Genomic DNA, 15,980 nt, shown 5'->3' with positions numbered 1-15,980 from the left:
TCCAATATTTTGTAAGGAGCAAAAATAATTTTGAGCACATATTGGACAAAAAATTTTATGTGTAATAATAATATAATATAATTCTTCAATGAAATATTTTACCCAATTCATGTAAATAGAATTGATTTTATTTGGTAAAATATCTCTAGATGATATATTGGAGATATAATAATATTATTAATAATTTACCCTTTAATTTAGGTAAATGAATAATCCATATATTTTTGAATGGATTTTTAGCCATTTAACAATTTGTTATGGTTAAATAAGTAATTATTTGGCAAAAGTACTATTATGCTTATTTAGAACAAATGTCATATAATTAGTATCTTAGAAATATTTCCGGATATCCAAAAATATTCGCTCGCCCAAGTAATACTACCAATGATTCCAAAAATTGAATTTTGACTCATGAAAATCCGATCAATAAATTAATTATTGACAAATCTGAATTCTCAGAGTATACTCAAAATTTGATTGACAATATTACTTACACGTAAGATGACTAATATACATGATAAATATTCTAATATTTATGTAAATATGCCAAGGATAATTACTTTGAATATTCTAACATTCCTAAATCCAATCGGAGTTTAGCGAATCGTTCGGAACTCAATGGCTTAGTGAACATGTCAGCGATATTATTCTCAGTTTCTATATGAGCATTTTTATGTCGCCTTTATTGACATGATCACGTAAGAAATGATGACGTATATCTATGTGTTTAGATCTTGAGTGTAACACGGGACTTTTGCTTAAATCAATAGCACTCGTGTTATCACACCAAATAGATATAACATCAAATTTAATATTATAGTCCGCCAATGTTTGTTTCATCCATAATATTTGAGCATAACATTTTGCGGCGGCTATATATTCAGCTTCCGTAGTGGATATAGACACGGAGTTTTGTTTCTTTGAAAACCATGAAACTAAACATCCACCCAGAAACTGACACGTACCACTAGTACTTTTTCTGTCGACTAAATGTCCGACATAATCCGAATCAGAAAAACATACTAGATTAAATGGTACACCTTTTGGATACCAAAGGCCAAGATTTATTGTGCCTTTTAAATATCGTAATATCCGTTTGACAGCGGATAAATGAGATTCCTTTGGTGCCGCTTGAAATCGTGCACATTTACAAACACTATATTGAGTTTCAGGTCTACTAGCGGTAATATATAATAAACTACCTATTATACCACGATATTTCTTAGTGTCGACTGGAATCCCTTTAGGATCTTCCATTAATTTATCGGAAGTAGACATAGGAGTAGATAAGGGTTTTGCATTTTCCATGTCAAATTTCTTTAGCATTTCTTTACAATACTTAGATTGTGATATATGAATGCCTTCATCGGATTGCCTAATTTGCAAACCCAAAAAGAAATTTAACTCACCCATCATACTCATTTCGAATTCCTTACTCATTTTTTCAGAGAATTCTTTGCATAGATCATTATTTGTTGATCCAAAAATAATGTCATCTACGTATATTTGGACAAGTAATATATTATTTTTTTCTTGTCTCGTAAATGATGTTTTATCGGCCGTTCCCATCTTGAAATTATTTTCTAAGAGGAATTTACTTAGCCTTTCATACCAAGCTCTTGGAGCTTGTTTTAACCCGTATAGAGCTTTATATAGATTATATACATGATCGAGGTTAATAGCATCTTCAAAACCGGGAGGTTGTTTAACATAAACTTCTTCTTCTAATATCCCGTTTAAGAAGGCGGATTTAACATCCATTTGATACACTTTGAAATCTTTATGACACGCGAAAGCTAATAGCATACGAATCGATTCAATTCGAGCTACCAGTGCATAAGTTTGATCAAAATCTATTCCTTCCATTTGAGTGTATCCTTGAGAAACTAATCTTGCTTTATTTCGAACTACCGTTCCATTTTCATCAAGTTTATTTCTAAACACCCATTTAGTTCCAATTATGGAAGTATTTTCGGGTTTTGGAACGAGTTCCCAAACTTTGCTGCGAGTGAATTGTGTCAATTCATCTTGCATTGCGGATATCCAATCCTCGTCAAGCAAAGCTTCTTTAGCAGTTTTAGGTTCAATTTGTGAAAGAAAACTCAAGTGATTCACAACATTTTGAACTTGTGGCTGAGTTTGAACTCCTTTAGTCAAGTCTCCTAAGACATTATCCAAAGGATGACTTCGAATAATAGGAACTTCTTTAGGTAGTTCATCTTCGGTTTCTAACAATTCTAATGGATTATTAGGAGGGGAAATACCCATATCCATATTTTCGAATTGTCGAATAACATTTTCAACATTGTCTTGTTGACCATCTTCTTTATCAACAAGATCAATATACTTCGAGGGTGGTTTTGATTCATCAAAAGCGACATTCATAGATTCTTCCACCACAAGAGTTTTAAGATTGAATACTCGGTATGCTTTACTATTGTTTGAATAACCAAGGAAAATTCCTTCACTTGATTTAGGATCAAACTTTGTAAGATAATCTTTAGAGTTTAAGATAAAGCATTTACTACCGAATACTCTAAAATAACTCACCTTAGGAGTTTTACCATAATAAAGCTCGTATGGAGTCTTTTGAGTTATAGGTCTTAATAAGACTCTATTTAGAATATAACAAGCAGTTGACATAGCTTCGGCCCAAAAATATTTTGGTCGCCGATATTCATTAAGCATAGTGCCTGCCATTTCTTGCAAAGTTCTATTTTTCCTTTCTACCACTCCATTTGATTGAGAAGTATATGGGGCAGAAAAGTTGTGAGTAATTCCATTTTCCTCACAAAAAGTAGTAAAGCTAGAATTTTCAAATTCTTTTCCATGATCAGTTCTTATATACACAATGGTATTATTTTGTTGATTTTGAATCTTTTTACATAAGGAAGAAAAAGATTCAAATGCATCACTTTTTGATTTAAGAAATTCTGTCCAAGTGAAGCGTGAATAATCATCAACAACTACCAAAGTATAAGAACACCCTCCGAGACTTTGTACCGGAACCGGACCAACTAAGTCCATATGTAATAGCTCGAGAGGTCTAGAGGTAGATACCACAAATTTAGCTTTGTGAGAGGCACGTATTTGTTTTCCAATCTCACAAGCTTCACAAGTATGATCTTTTTGAAAGTTTATTTTTGGTATACCTCTAACATGATCATTTGTTGATATATTTTTGATCAACTTCATGTTAGCATGTCCTAATCTTCGATGCCATAGCCAAGGGTCATCTTGAGTGGAGATTAAACATATAGTTTTATGTTTACTCATATCACATGTGTACACATTTTTGCTACGAGGACAAGTAAGTACTAATTTTCCATCCTTATTTAAAATAGAACAATGAGTGGGATAGAAAATTACCTTGTATCCATTGTCACATAATTGACTAATGGAGAGAAGATTGTACTTAAGTCCCGTAACTAGTTGTACGTTAGAAATTTTGAAGTGATCATTACCAATATTTCCAATGCCAATGATACTACCCTTGCTGCTATCTCCAAAAGTGACGCTTCATGCGGTAACCTTTTTCATATCGTTCAAAAGTGACTTATTACCGGTCATATGTCTTGAACATCCACTATCAAGGTACCACATTTCTTGTTTAGCAACAAGGCACACCTACAACACAAATCAATTAAATTTGTTGGTACCCTTTTGTCTTGAGGGTCCTTGGGTTAGTGTATTATAAAAAGCATTTGAATTCGCATGATAGAAACTAGGCATGGTATAAGCATAATTTTGCATATAAGAGTTTCTAGATGCATAATTCCTAGCATACACATTGTTATCAACATATCGAGTGTTTTTCGAATAATTATATCTTTGTGAGTTTCCACCTCGATACATGTTATTTCTATCATTTCGATAATACATGGCATTTTGATGATAGAAATGTTGACTAGGAATATAATGACTTCTAGATGATTCACCATTTGAACTAGCATTATACCTTGTGTTTCTATTTTGGTAAGCAATAGGTTTTTGAACATAACTAAACCTTGGTTGCCTTTGAGTAGATGAAACATTTTTGTTTGGTACATGTTCAACCTTCACATATGGTTTAGTTCCTTTTCGAACCCATATGTGCTTCCCTTTAATCTCACCATTCTTAAATTTGCAATATTGAATGGTATGTCCATTCTTGTTGCAATAAGAACATTTATGTATTGGTGTAGCGGGAACAAAAGTAGTTTGTTTATTTTGTACAAACTCTTTTGGTTGAGCATTTTTATCATATCCTAATCCTTCATGATTATAGGATATCTTTGAATGTACCATTCGATCCAACATCTCATTTCCTTTTGTGAACTTTTGAATTGTAATCTCAAGATCTTCTTTTTCTTTGCTCAAGACTTTAATCTTTTCGTTTAAAATCTTTTCTTGATTTAAAACTTGATCTAAGATCTTTGAATGTTCATCTTTAAGCCTTTGAGTTTCAAACTCGAATTTTTCATCTTTTTCTTTCAAGGCTTGAACATTTTCGAGATTTTGTTGGAAAAACAAAGTTGACTCCTCATGAGTTAATGACTCATTTTGAATTTTCAAGTTTAGTAAGTCAACATGAAGCTTTTGAGAATTCTCATTTATTTGTAGCTTCTTGTTTTTCAACTCTTCGTTTTGTAAGACCAAGGATGTGTTTTCGATCTTTAATTTAATAACAACATCCTTGTTCTCATTAATCTCATTTTTCAAGAGATCATTTTGTTCACAAAGAGATGAGTTTTCTTCCTCGTATATGAGGTTTGATTCCTTGATCCGAGACAACTCTTCTGTTTGAGTTTTATATAAATCATCAATCTTTTCTTTCTCGGACCATAAAGTAAGAAATCGTTGATTATTTTGTCTACTCATTTCCATCAATAGATCAATCAAGTCGTTTTTACAAATATCTAATAAATTCAAATCAGATAGATTAAGAAGTTGTTGATTATGTAAAGACATAGAAGAAATACGTACCTCTTGATTTGACGTGGAGACATCCGTTGATGAAGCTTCATCCTCTAGAGCATTTAAGCAAAGATTAACCACTTCTTCATTTGCTTCCGATGACTCTTCGTCTTCACTCAAATCCCATCCATTTTCGGCCACGAGAGTTCGTCCTTTAGAAAGCTTAGGACATTCTCGTTTAAAGTGACCGGGTTGCTTACACTCAAAACACACATCTTGTGTTTCCTCCGAATTTTGTTCCTTTGGCTTTGGAGGAGTGTAAGTATTATTATTGTTGGCATTATTATAGCCATTAGGGTTTTGATTGATCTTGCCCTTATTATAGCCCGTAGACGGATAATTACTCTTATAGTTTGGAGTATAATTTTGAGAGTAATTTGGCCTTCAATTAGAGTTAAAAACTCTTTGTTGATTATTTGATTTAAGGAAGCCTTTTCCGTATCTTTGAGCTTTGCTTTGAAGCACACGACGAAGTTGTCTCGTTAGAAGAGCTATTTCTTCGTTTAAATCTTCGTCGTTTTCATCCTCATCGATTAATATGGACTTTAGTGCCATATTTTTCTTTTTGTCTTCCACTTTAGGAATGACAAGATCCAGAATATTATCTTCTTCGTATGCACGAAGATTTCCGAATAAGTTATCGATGTGGTAATCATTGATATTATGCATCTCTTTGATTGTAGTAACTTTAACTTTCCAACTCGGAGGCAATGATTTAAGAACTCTATTCTCGTTTTGAGTATAGTTCTTTCCGAGTTGAGCTAATTCATCGATTATACGAGTAAATCTCGTTTCCATATCGATGATATTTTCTCCTTCTTGGAGTTTAAAGTTCTCGTATTCTTGGATTAATGTATCCATTCGAGAATCTTTAATATCTGTAGTTCCTTCATAGGTAACTACTAATTTGTTCCACATTTCTTGTGCGGACTTGCAATTGTTTACTCTTTTGTATTCTTTTTCTGCAAGTGCACTTGTGAGAACCGTTTCCTCTTTAGCGGCAATATTCATACGATCTTCTTCATCGTGTGTATATTCACTTACTTTCTTTTCGATAGTGATATCATCGACTATTTTTGTCGGGATATATATACCATCTTCTATGGCCATCCAAACTTTGACTCCTTGAGATCTAGCATATATTCTAAATCTCGTTTTCCAAGTAGCAAAGTTGGTGCCATCAAATAATGGTGCCATCAAATAAAGGAGGTCTAGAATTTGAGAGACCTTCACTACAACCGATGGCATTGATATAAGTCATATCGGATCTACTTTTGGGAGTACTTTTGTATCAAATAGAACGTATAAAAGCAACTGCTCTGATACCAATTGTTAGGTCCCGATATAGGGGATAATTAAGCTAGAAGGGGGGGTTGAATAGCTTAATCGCCAATTTAAAAATAATAGTATAGTTTTAAAAAGTTTATCCCCTTTTTAAAAGCTTGTATCGAGAGTTTAAGCAGTTATGATGTGCGGAAGTAAATGAAAAGAAAGAAAATACCACACGAGCGATTTTATCCTGGTTCGCGGTGGTTAACTCAACCCGTGGAGTCCACTCACCCCTACTCCAGTCCCCGAGCTCCTCCCCGGACTCGAGATTTTCTCTACTATAAAGAAACTCCTTTACAGTAGGCGGAGAAGCCTTTACAAATATATATCTTGGAGCGTAACTTCCCGTTAACGCCTCACTATAAATGTAAATCACAAGACTTGTCTTGGAGCGTAACTCCCCGTCACCTCCTCAAAATTGTTGTATCTCCAAGTGTGTAGTCTTTGTTCTTCTAGCCTTAAGCGGGTCTTGGATCTTAGGTCTTAGGTCTTGGGTCTTTCTTCTTCCTCACGGTGCGAAGACGACTAACTCCCCGTTAGCTCGTCTAGGACTTGGGTCTTAGAACGAAGATCACCTCACTTCACCTCACCTCACTGCAAAATCTAGAAAACAATATCTACGAAAAACAACCTTGTTATTTAAAAAGAGTTTTGGACAAGATTCACTAGTCCGAGTATGGCAATAATATTCTTGGTCTTAGAATATCAAAGATCAAGTGTTCTTTAAGCCTTTTTAAAGCTTAAGACCTTGAGAGTATTCTTTTTCGATAGATTTGTCTTTATAATCGAAGAATACGTTTATCGTACAAAATCCTCTAAATAAATAAGATTTAAGTGTCTTGGAGTTTGTCGATAAAATAAAGTCCTTTTAAGCTCTTTTGGCTATATGGACTAATATACTTGTCTTTTGACTAAGTATATAAAATACTTCGGGTATGATAACCTTTGAAGTGAATAATACGAAGTGTTTTAATTTACACTTTCGTTGCAAGATAACTCCTCTTTGAATATAAATATCGTTTTGCACGAGAGAGTGAGTTCTTGGCAATCTTTAACAATAGCACAATGATGTAGAGTTTTGGGCCACTAAGATTTGCGATTATAACACCGCTATAATATATATATAGCTGATTTTAGAAATACCGAGCGAATCTCGCGTGGGACAAGCTACGGGTATTTTGTGGTGTGTGAACAAAGTGTTGGTGATATATATATATATATATATATATATATATATATATATATATATATATATATATATATGTATGTATGTATTAATCAACTCACTAAGGTGAGGACCACCACTAAACTCGTTTAGGCAAATATTCTCACGAAGCACGGCACATATGAGAACCTTCACGTAAACAAGAAAGGTTATATAACACACACACACGTAAGTATATTATAGATATTACGAGCGGCTAACTCTTGTGCTTTGTATTGTTAAAGAAAAAGAGAGCTTTGAGATGAAGAGAAATTTGGCTTAAAAGCTCTTTTAAAAATGGTCGGTTAAGACTCGGATAAGACGAAGCTAAAGAAACCACTTACACGATTTTCGCAAAAAGTTCGCCGGAAAAATTCGCCAGAGGTTCGGCAGGAATTTGGCTTATGAACGAACTTCGGACAGCCCTTCGGGAGGTCGGAAAGAGTGGTTTGTGAGCAAGCTAAGTGGTACGGGGCTTGGTTGGGTGGAGCAAAGCCTCGGTGTTTAAAACCTCGAGAATATACGAATATAACGAGCGGAACGGAGGTTTTAAAGATGAAGTAGATGAAGAAAGTGTTTGTATAAATTTGGAGAGAGCTTCTACTTGCAAAATCTCAGCACTTGCTTGGCTATTAGCTTGGTGAAAAATGAATGGGGGAGCCTTGTATTTATAGGCAAAATGGGTGGAAGTATTTTGAATTTAAAATGAATAAATTCAAATTAAAGTTACATGGTCCCCACTTGTTCCCATGCTTGTCATACTTGTCCCCCATGTGCACACATGCATTAAATGCACTAGTTGACCTGCATTTATTAGCACACATCTAAATGCTCAAGCTTGTGGATAAGGTGGCACGCATTTCGAGAAAACGGTTAAATTCCGTTACACCGAATATTATGATTTTTAGAACGTGCTCAATAAATTCCGGAAAAAATATGATAAATCTTAGAATATTGGAAAATGGTATCCTGCCAAGTTTGGTAATTTTTGGTCAACTCTAGCTTGGTCAAACGTTCGGTGGAATATTGGGACGACAGATAGAAAAACGCTCTGGAACGAAAGTCCTCAAAAAATTACGAAAATTTAACCACGCACTAACAAAAATATATAACTGGCTAATCTCAAGTTTCAAGTCATTTGGACAAGTGGAAGTATTTTATTTGGAATTAAAACGATTAAAATGGTTTTCGGGTCCAAATAACGAATGAAAATTCTTTTGAGATTTTGAAGAGAGTTTTTGACCAAAGTTAAGACTTTATTAAATACTTAAAATATATTCCCTTAAATATAAAATACTTTTGAGGATGGAGAAATATTTTAGAGTATTTAAATCAATTTTCTTAACGAATAGTGATATTTGAAAAACCGATACAGTTCTTCTTTTAGTTAAATCGCGTAGACTCTTTGACGAAAGTTTTTATCCCAAAATACTTAGAAAAATATTGTTCATTATAAATCATGCTTTTGATAAGTTGAAAGTGCTTTCTAAGTATCGAAGATATTTTTCTTTGAAAAATAATGAATTTGAGAGACCGGGAAAAAATACCTCAAAATGAGATAAAATTTGATATTAATATTTTTGAGACAAATATTAATATGGAGAATATAAATCCTTCTTGAGAAAAATAAAACCTTTGAAAAATGAAGGATCTTTAATTTTTAAAAAATTTAAAATAATTTATTCCGAAAGATAATAAATTGTTTAGATATGGAATAAATTACTTTAAATATATTTTGAAAATAATGTTACATGAGATATTTAAAGAATATCATATGTAGATGATACTTCATCCAAACTCATGTAATTTGATGTTGCAATAGGAAGAAAGAGGCAATCGATAAATACCGAAACTCCTCAGCACGACTATTGCGTAAAATTTCTTTTTGAAAACGGATGTATTTTGAAAGAAAGGTATTTTAAAATACTTGCCAAAAATAAATATCCACCTTTGATTAACAATTAAATCAATGACCTATTGGGAGGATTACTAAGTGAATTTAAATTTAATGTTTGTCACAAATACCAAAACAAATATATAAATAATTGTATATCGAAGATATCCTTTCACATATCTTGGCATCTTCCGGATGTGGTGACCCCTTAAAATCAGGAGAATTCACGGCCTGGAATGCCTTAAAAGTTATCATATGTATATATGTCTTATGTCGTTGCTACTTTCCTCGTTCTTACTCTTGCTGGTTCGTTTGCTCTTGAAACTGCTGCTGCTAAGCTAACATAACAGTTTATTGAACTAACATTTGTAGCATCTAAGTAATCGCTGGATCAACTGGTCCAGGTGGATTAGATGGAGTCACCTTTGTTTAATGTGACCCCCTCCAAATCCGGGTCAAAGATTTGCTCGTCACCAACCTTATATCACAATAACAATATGATAAATCATATTAATAGGTAATGACCCTTGGTACCTTCCTAACGTAGCCTAGCCTTCAATGGCCTGTGGCTTTCTCTTTTTCCCATCTCTCTCTTTCTCCACTTCTATGATCATCACTTTTTGAACTAATGCAACATGGTTATCTAACTCTAAAATAGCTGGCTTTCCCTTAATCCATGCCTTTAACCCATGTTAAAACCACTTTGCCTTTTGTTCTTTGGGTACTCACATACGCTGGCACAAGCCTTGCTATTTCTATAAATTTAGCTTCGTATTCTTCCACAATCCCGTTACCTGGCTTGAGCTCCAAAAAATTTATCCCCATTTGATCTTGCATATAATGAGGAAAATTTTTCTCCAGCAATTCCTTGTATCTATCCCATGAAACTTCCGTCGTACCTACCATTGCATACACTGAATCCCACCAATAATATGCTTCATGTTTTAGAAAATAACCGACAAATTCTGTCTTTGGCCATATCTTGGCATCTTCCGGATGTGGTGACCCCTTAAAATCAGGAGAATTCACGGCTTGGAATGCCTTCAAAGTTATCATATGTATATATGTCTTATGTCGTTGTTACTTTCCTCGTTCTTACTCTTGCTGGTTCTGTTGCTCTTGAAACTGCTGCTGCTAAGCTAACATAGCAGTTTGTTGAACTAACATTTGTAGCATCTAAGTAATCGCTGGATCAACTGGTCCAGGTGGATTAGATGGAGTCTTATTAGATTCTAAAGTTTGAGCATAGACATGGTGGTCTTTTTGGAAGACATATTCTCATAAGTAACAAACAATTATGTTAGGTCCTATAAACTCACTATATAAGTTGATATAGTGAACACAATCAATAACACAGTATGACAATATAAGAGATTGAAAGTAGTAAACTCTTATTCACAAAGCTTAAATGGTTACAAAAACTCTCTCAGTGATTTATATATTATCACTAAGAGCTGCTAGGGTTCTTCTAAGAATGTACTCGATAACTCAACTCCTATAGAGTAACCCTAATCTGTGTTTATATAGACACAGTTACAAAATCAATCTCTGATTTGATATCCTATAAATCAGCTATGTATTCTATCAATCAAAGATTGCTACTGTTTTCTGTTTAGTTTCCATAGTCTGCAAATCACTCCTCCGCTTCTATCCTTCCTTGAAGTATATCCGCTTCTGAGCTCTTTCCACGTGTAAACTCTGATGAGCCTTGACTATGTAAACTCTGATAAGACTTTATCAAACTCTGGTCAGACTTTATTAAACTCTGATCAGCTTCCAGCTTAAACTCTGATCACTCCTGTTCTAAAACAAACTTTAAGAACATTAGTAATCATCAATTATATCTAACAATCTCCCCCAACTTGTGCATAAATATGTTATGTGCAAGTTAACAGATAATTGATGATGTCAAAACAAATAAGTAAAATGCAACAGAGTTTAGCTATATAACAGAAAACTTTTAAAACTTACAGATACTCTACTCCTTAGCTTCATAGACACCATTAGCTGTCTTAAAGTATTCTCTGAGGAGTTCTCTTTCAGCTTCTGCAAGTGCTGTGATCATCTGTCTCTTGATCTCTCTTAGCTCTGGATCTGAAACTCCAGTTTGATAAATTGCAGCTCTGAGATCATAGATCTTGTTTCTTCTCATGTCTTTATCCAGCCTGATGTAATAACCTTTGTCAGACTCTTCATTGAAACTAAGAGTACTGATTCCAGCTATTGTTTCTATTTTTGCTGAATTCTTCTTCATCTCAACTAGCTGTCCTTGATGATTGAAGTACTTAGGAATAAAAGGTCCAGCATTCTTGTTTCCTGTTATACCCATCATTCTCCTGATTTGATCTTTGAGCAGATTTAAGATGTGTTGACATGACTTGTTCTTCACTTGAAATATGTGTGAGACATATCTCAATTCCTCCCAGTGTTTAGCATAGAGATCAGCTTCAATAACCCTAAACACTGTTCCATCAGACATGAAGTAGATAAGAATGTTATCACCTCTGTCATTCTTCACCAGTTGGACTGAATCAAGTTTGTCCATTCTTTCTTTCAATGGTCCAGTCTTGGGTGCACAGAGAGATGAGGGGTCTGTTGACATTGATCCTATACTCTGATCAAATTTTTCATATTTAGATCCTAGTCCTCCTTTATCTCTTCCTGCTTTTCGATGAGAGATTGGTTGAATTGAGCCTTTGTCGAAATTTATCTCAGTCATCAGACTTGGCTTTGCAAATCCTGGCAATGGAGTTGTTATTGGTTTAAACACAGCTTGAGCCTTGTCAGAGGTTGTGTCTTTCTTTGCTTCCTTATTAACTTGAGCTGTGTCAGAGGTTAATTTTTCTTCTTGTGATTCTGCAATATGAGCTTTGTCAGAGATTGCAGCTTCTGATTTCTTTCCCTTTACAACTTGATCTTTGTCAGAGGTTGTAGGCTTCTTCTGAATCAAACCTTTCTCTAGGTGTTCATCTACTTTGCTTTTTCCCTTGGATGTATACTCATCTTCAGAGTATACCTTTTTGATTGGTAAACTCTGATCAGCAATAGCAGTTTCCTTTATCAGTATCCCCTTTTCTTTTGGTTTGGCAGTTGATTTTGCAGGTTTCTGGATTTTGCCTGAGGTTATAGCTTGCTCATATTCTTTCTTTAGCTCTGCCTCCTCTGCAGCAATCAACTCCAAATCCAATTTAGCTTCTGGATTTTCCTGTTCAAATAACAATCTAGCATACTCTTCATCAGTCATTGGTTTATCTGATCCAGCCACTGGTCTTTGCTTTGATCTAGATGTGACATTGTGTGTTGGAGCTGGAGCAGACTTTGAGCTTTGCTTAGACTGTTTTTGACTGTCAGAGTTTGAAACTCTTCCTCCAGTTGCAGCTTGAAATCTTTTGTTCTTTGTAAAGTCATCCACATCATCATCATCATCATTTTTCTTTCTTTTCAGAGTTTGAGAAGTAGACTTGCATTTGACTTGTGCTACTCTCTCCCCCTTTTTGACATCATCCTCATCAGGAATCAGTACTGAGGTTATCAGAGAAAGTGAAGATTGGATGGCTTCAAGCTGTTTGGACATTGTCTCTTGAGTGGACTCAATGTTGGACATCCTCTGTTCCAGAGATTGATTGGCAGACACCAGCTTCTTCATGTCTTCCTTCAGAGGTAGTAAATGCCTTTTCTTGTCCATATTCTGAGTTTCTTTAAAGTTGGCTACCTCTGTTCTAAGACCATCTACTGACTTAGATGTCTGAGCATGAGCAGTATGAAATGTCTTCAGATAGAGAACTGTGGCTTTGAGGCTTGACATGACATCAGAGTTTGTAATTTTATTCTCTGCCATAGATAAGAAATCTTCAGCTTTTGCTGGCTCCAGAGAATGCTGGTGACTCAGCCAGAGTTTATCCCATACTTCATGAGGTGGATCAACTTGAAGATCCCTGGGAAGAGGCTCAGAGTTTGGCTTCAGAGTTTGCAGTCTGGCATTGTATTGACTGGTAGATTCCCATTTCTGTTGTTGAAGAGACAAGGGGACTTCATCCTCATTTTCATCATCTGAACTTTCATCATCCTCATCATCATCAGATGCAGGATCAACAGCATCTTTAACAGGTTCTGGAACAACATTCTCTTTATCTTTAGATTTTGATTTGCTGAGCTCCTCATCAGCTTTGGCAAGAGACTGCAATGCTTCTAATGCTACCTTGTCAGAGTCTGTAATCACAGCATCTGCCTTGTAATTTTCTGGAGCTGTATCATGAATGATGGCACCCTCAGGAAATTTCAATGGTGATTGAGGAATAGGAGTGGAGGGTCTAAGATCAGAGATTGGAATGTGAGAATCAGACACTGTTGTCTCAGCTTCAGCTGTAGCTTGTTCCTTGTAAATTATTTCCTCATCTACTTCAGATGAAGTAGAAGATGCTGTAGCAGTTGAGAGTGGAACAGCTTGAAGAGGATGCACCATCAGAGCTTTAGATAAGTCAGGAAGTGTAGTGGATGGTGCTTGCTCTTCCTCAAGTGTGAAATCAGTTATCTCAGTGATGGGTACCTTTGCCCTCTTAGGCTTGTTTGCCCTTGCTTTAAATCTAACTGTTTTTGACTTAGGGCTAGCCTGAGTAGGTTCAGAGTTTGTTGCAGGAGAGGGTTCTAGATCATCATATTCATAAGCTGCAACAAGTCTCCTTCTTTTCTGCTTTGGTGGAGAAGCAGCTTCAGAGTTTAAAGTCTTAGAGACTGTCTCAGAGTTTATAGTAGGAACTGTATCAGAGTTTGTTGGCCTATCAGACTTTGTCTTCAGAACTTGTGTAGCAACAGAGGTTCTGGTCTTCACAGTGGAAGGGGCTGCATCAGACTTTGTAGCCCTTGATGGTTTTGGTGTAGATGATCTGGGTTGTCTGGTGGCTGTAGGAGAGACTGGATGTTGTGGTTGGTTTTGAGGCTGTTGCTGTGGTGCTGGAGGCAGATTCAGCCTAGCTCTTAATGGAGCTGGAATTTGTAATGGCCTGAGAACTGGTCTCTTCTCATCTTTAGATATGAGATCTTTGAAAACCCTTTTATGAAGTTTAAAAGGTTTGATCTCATCTGCAGCATCAAAAGCCACTTCTCCAACAGTGGCATTAAACAGCAATTGGCAAAAACGTGAAAAATATACAATCTGACGATTTTCATGCATTCTTTCACCAATATTTCTAATAAATAATCTACCAAAATCGAAATTAGTAGAATAGATCAGAGAATACCCAATTTGCAGCATATCCATGGGTATGGCATCCCAGTTTGTGCATTTCTTCTGGAAGGCCCTGGTAATGCAGTCGAAGAAAAAGCTCCAATCCTTCCTGAGTCCTGGACGCTTTAATTGACCCAATTTATCAAGAGATTCGTAGTAGCCCAAATCAGTCATCATGGTTCTGAGGTTGGCATCTCCATTTGTAATGTAAGCAGCATCCTCTGGCAGGTTGAATGCTGCTCGGACGGTGGCTGGAGTGACAGCATATTCCGCTCCGTCATACTCAAATACAATGGATGGTGATCCAGCTGCACCACCATTGTCATAATGCCCTGTTTGCCAAAAGGTTATTATCTGACTCCCAGATAATCTAGCCGGTGCAGTAAGAGCTCGAGCCAAGGCACTTTGTGCCAGAAACTCCTGGATTACATTATAATCCCTTGGAACATCAGTGGTGTCAAGAATGGCTGTGTGGTTGTTTGGTACAAACTCCACACCTGCATAGGTAAATGCTGAAGTGGCCATTAGAGCAGAGTTTGTAAAGGAAGGAAGGTGTTTGAGAAAGTGTGTAGGAGAAGATTTGAATTGCAGAGAGAAAAGCGTAAGAGTTTGTTGAGAGGATGTGTGTAAAGATGAAGTGTATAAGTGAATAATAAGCAATAAAATCTGATGTGATAAACTCTTCAGATTTTGTTTAGCTGTACACGCTTGGGCTTTTGTTCAGCTGGACACCTGTCAGATTTTAACTGGTAGATGAATGTTAGTGGCATGGAGAAAAGAAAATAGTAATCATGAGCGCAGTAAAACTTGTGCAGTTATAAATGCTGATTACACGTTCTCCCATTAAAATGTTTTACATGTAATCCCACTAACAATACAGCCGTTTGGTACACTCTCTTCACATTCTCTGAATTTTTAAACTCCTGAAATGTACAAGATTTTAAAAATCAAGATCAAATCCCTCGAATTTTAAACTCTGAGAATTAAAACAAAGAAAATAAATTTCTAAGTACCTCAGAATAAGACATGATGTTTAGAAAATTCATCAAAAAAAAATCAGATTTTGTCATAAAATCCATAGCTCAATAATGTGCTTGTGAAATAATGTGTGTGATTTAACATATTAAATCAGAGACTAAAGAATTTCACAATTTTGTAATTATAAGGTAGACAAAAATAATTTATTTAAACTCTCAAGACATAGACAACAGACATACTCTGATGAAGAAATATATAAAATAAACTAACCCCCCCCTTTTTTTTTTTTCAGGATGCTTTTCAGTGTAAGTGAATCACGACCTTTAAATATAATATTGCAACAGTATTTCTCCAGTAATCAGAGATTGTGACTGGTCACCATAGATTATAAAATC

The 15,980-nt window shown here is 35.4% G+C and overlaps 1 protein-coding gene across 1 annotated transcript; it reads right to left on the bottom strand.

Moving 5' to 3' along the window:
* Positions 1-3,639: 3,639 nt before the first annotated feature.
* On the bottom strand, positions 3,640-5,754 carry LOC135150437 (uncharacterized). The gene is made up of 2 exons (XM_064086736.1): positions 5,359-5,754; positions 3,640-5,271 (listed from the first exon to the last, which is right to left on the bottom strand). The coding sequence occupies exons 1-2, from the start codon at positions 5,752-5,754 to the stop codon at positions 3,640-3,642; spliced, it is 2,028 nt and encodes a 675-aa protein (XP_063942806.1).
* Between the last annotated feature and the right edge of the window lie 10,226 nt (positions 5,755-15,980).

Source organism: Daucus carota, chromosome 2 (assembly GCF_001625215.2).
Source record: "Daucus carota subsp. sativus chromosome 2, DH1 v3.0, whole genome shotgun sequence".
Taxonomy (NCBI): Eukaryota; Viridiplantae; Streptophyta; class Magnoliopsida; order Apiales; family Apiaceae; genus Daucus; species Daucus carota.
The sequence above is the reverse complement of the archived record's forward strand: the minus strand, read 5'-3'. Positions and strand labels throughout refer to the sequence as shown.

What these genes read in the sequence shown, in the direction of transcription:
- LOC135150437 (XM_064086736.1), bottom strand. Translation starts at nt 5,754, where the DNA reads ATGGAAACGAGATTTACTCGTATAATCGATGAATTAGCTCAACTCGGA. An exon ending in AATCAAATAATCAACAAAGA is followed by an intron (nt 5,272 to 5,358) that starts GTTTTTAACTCT and finishes GGCTATAATAAG; the next exon opens with GGCAAGATCAATCAAAACCC.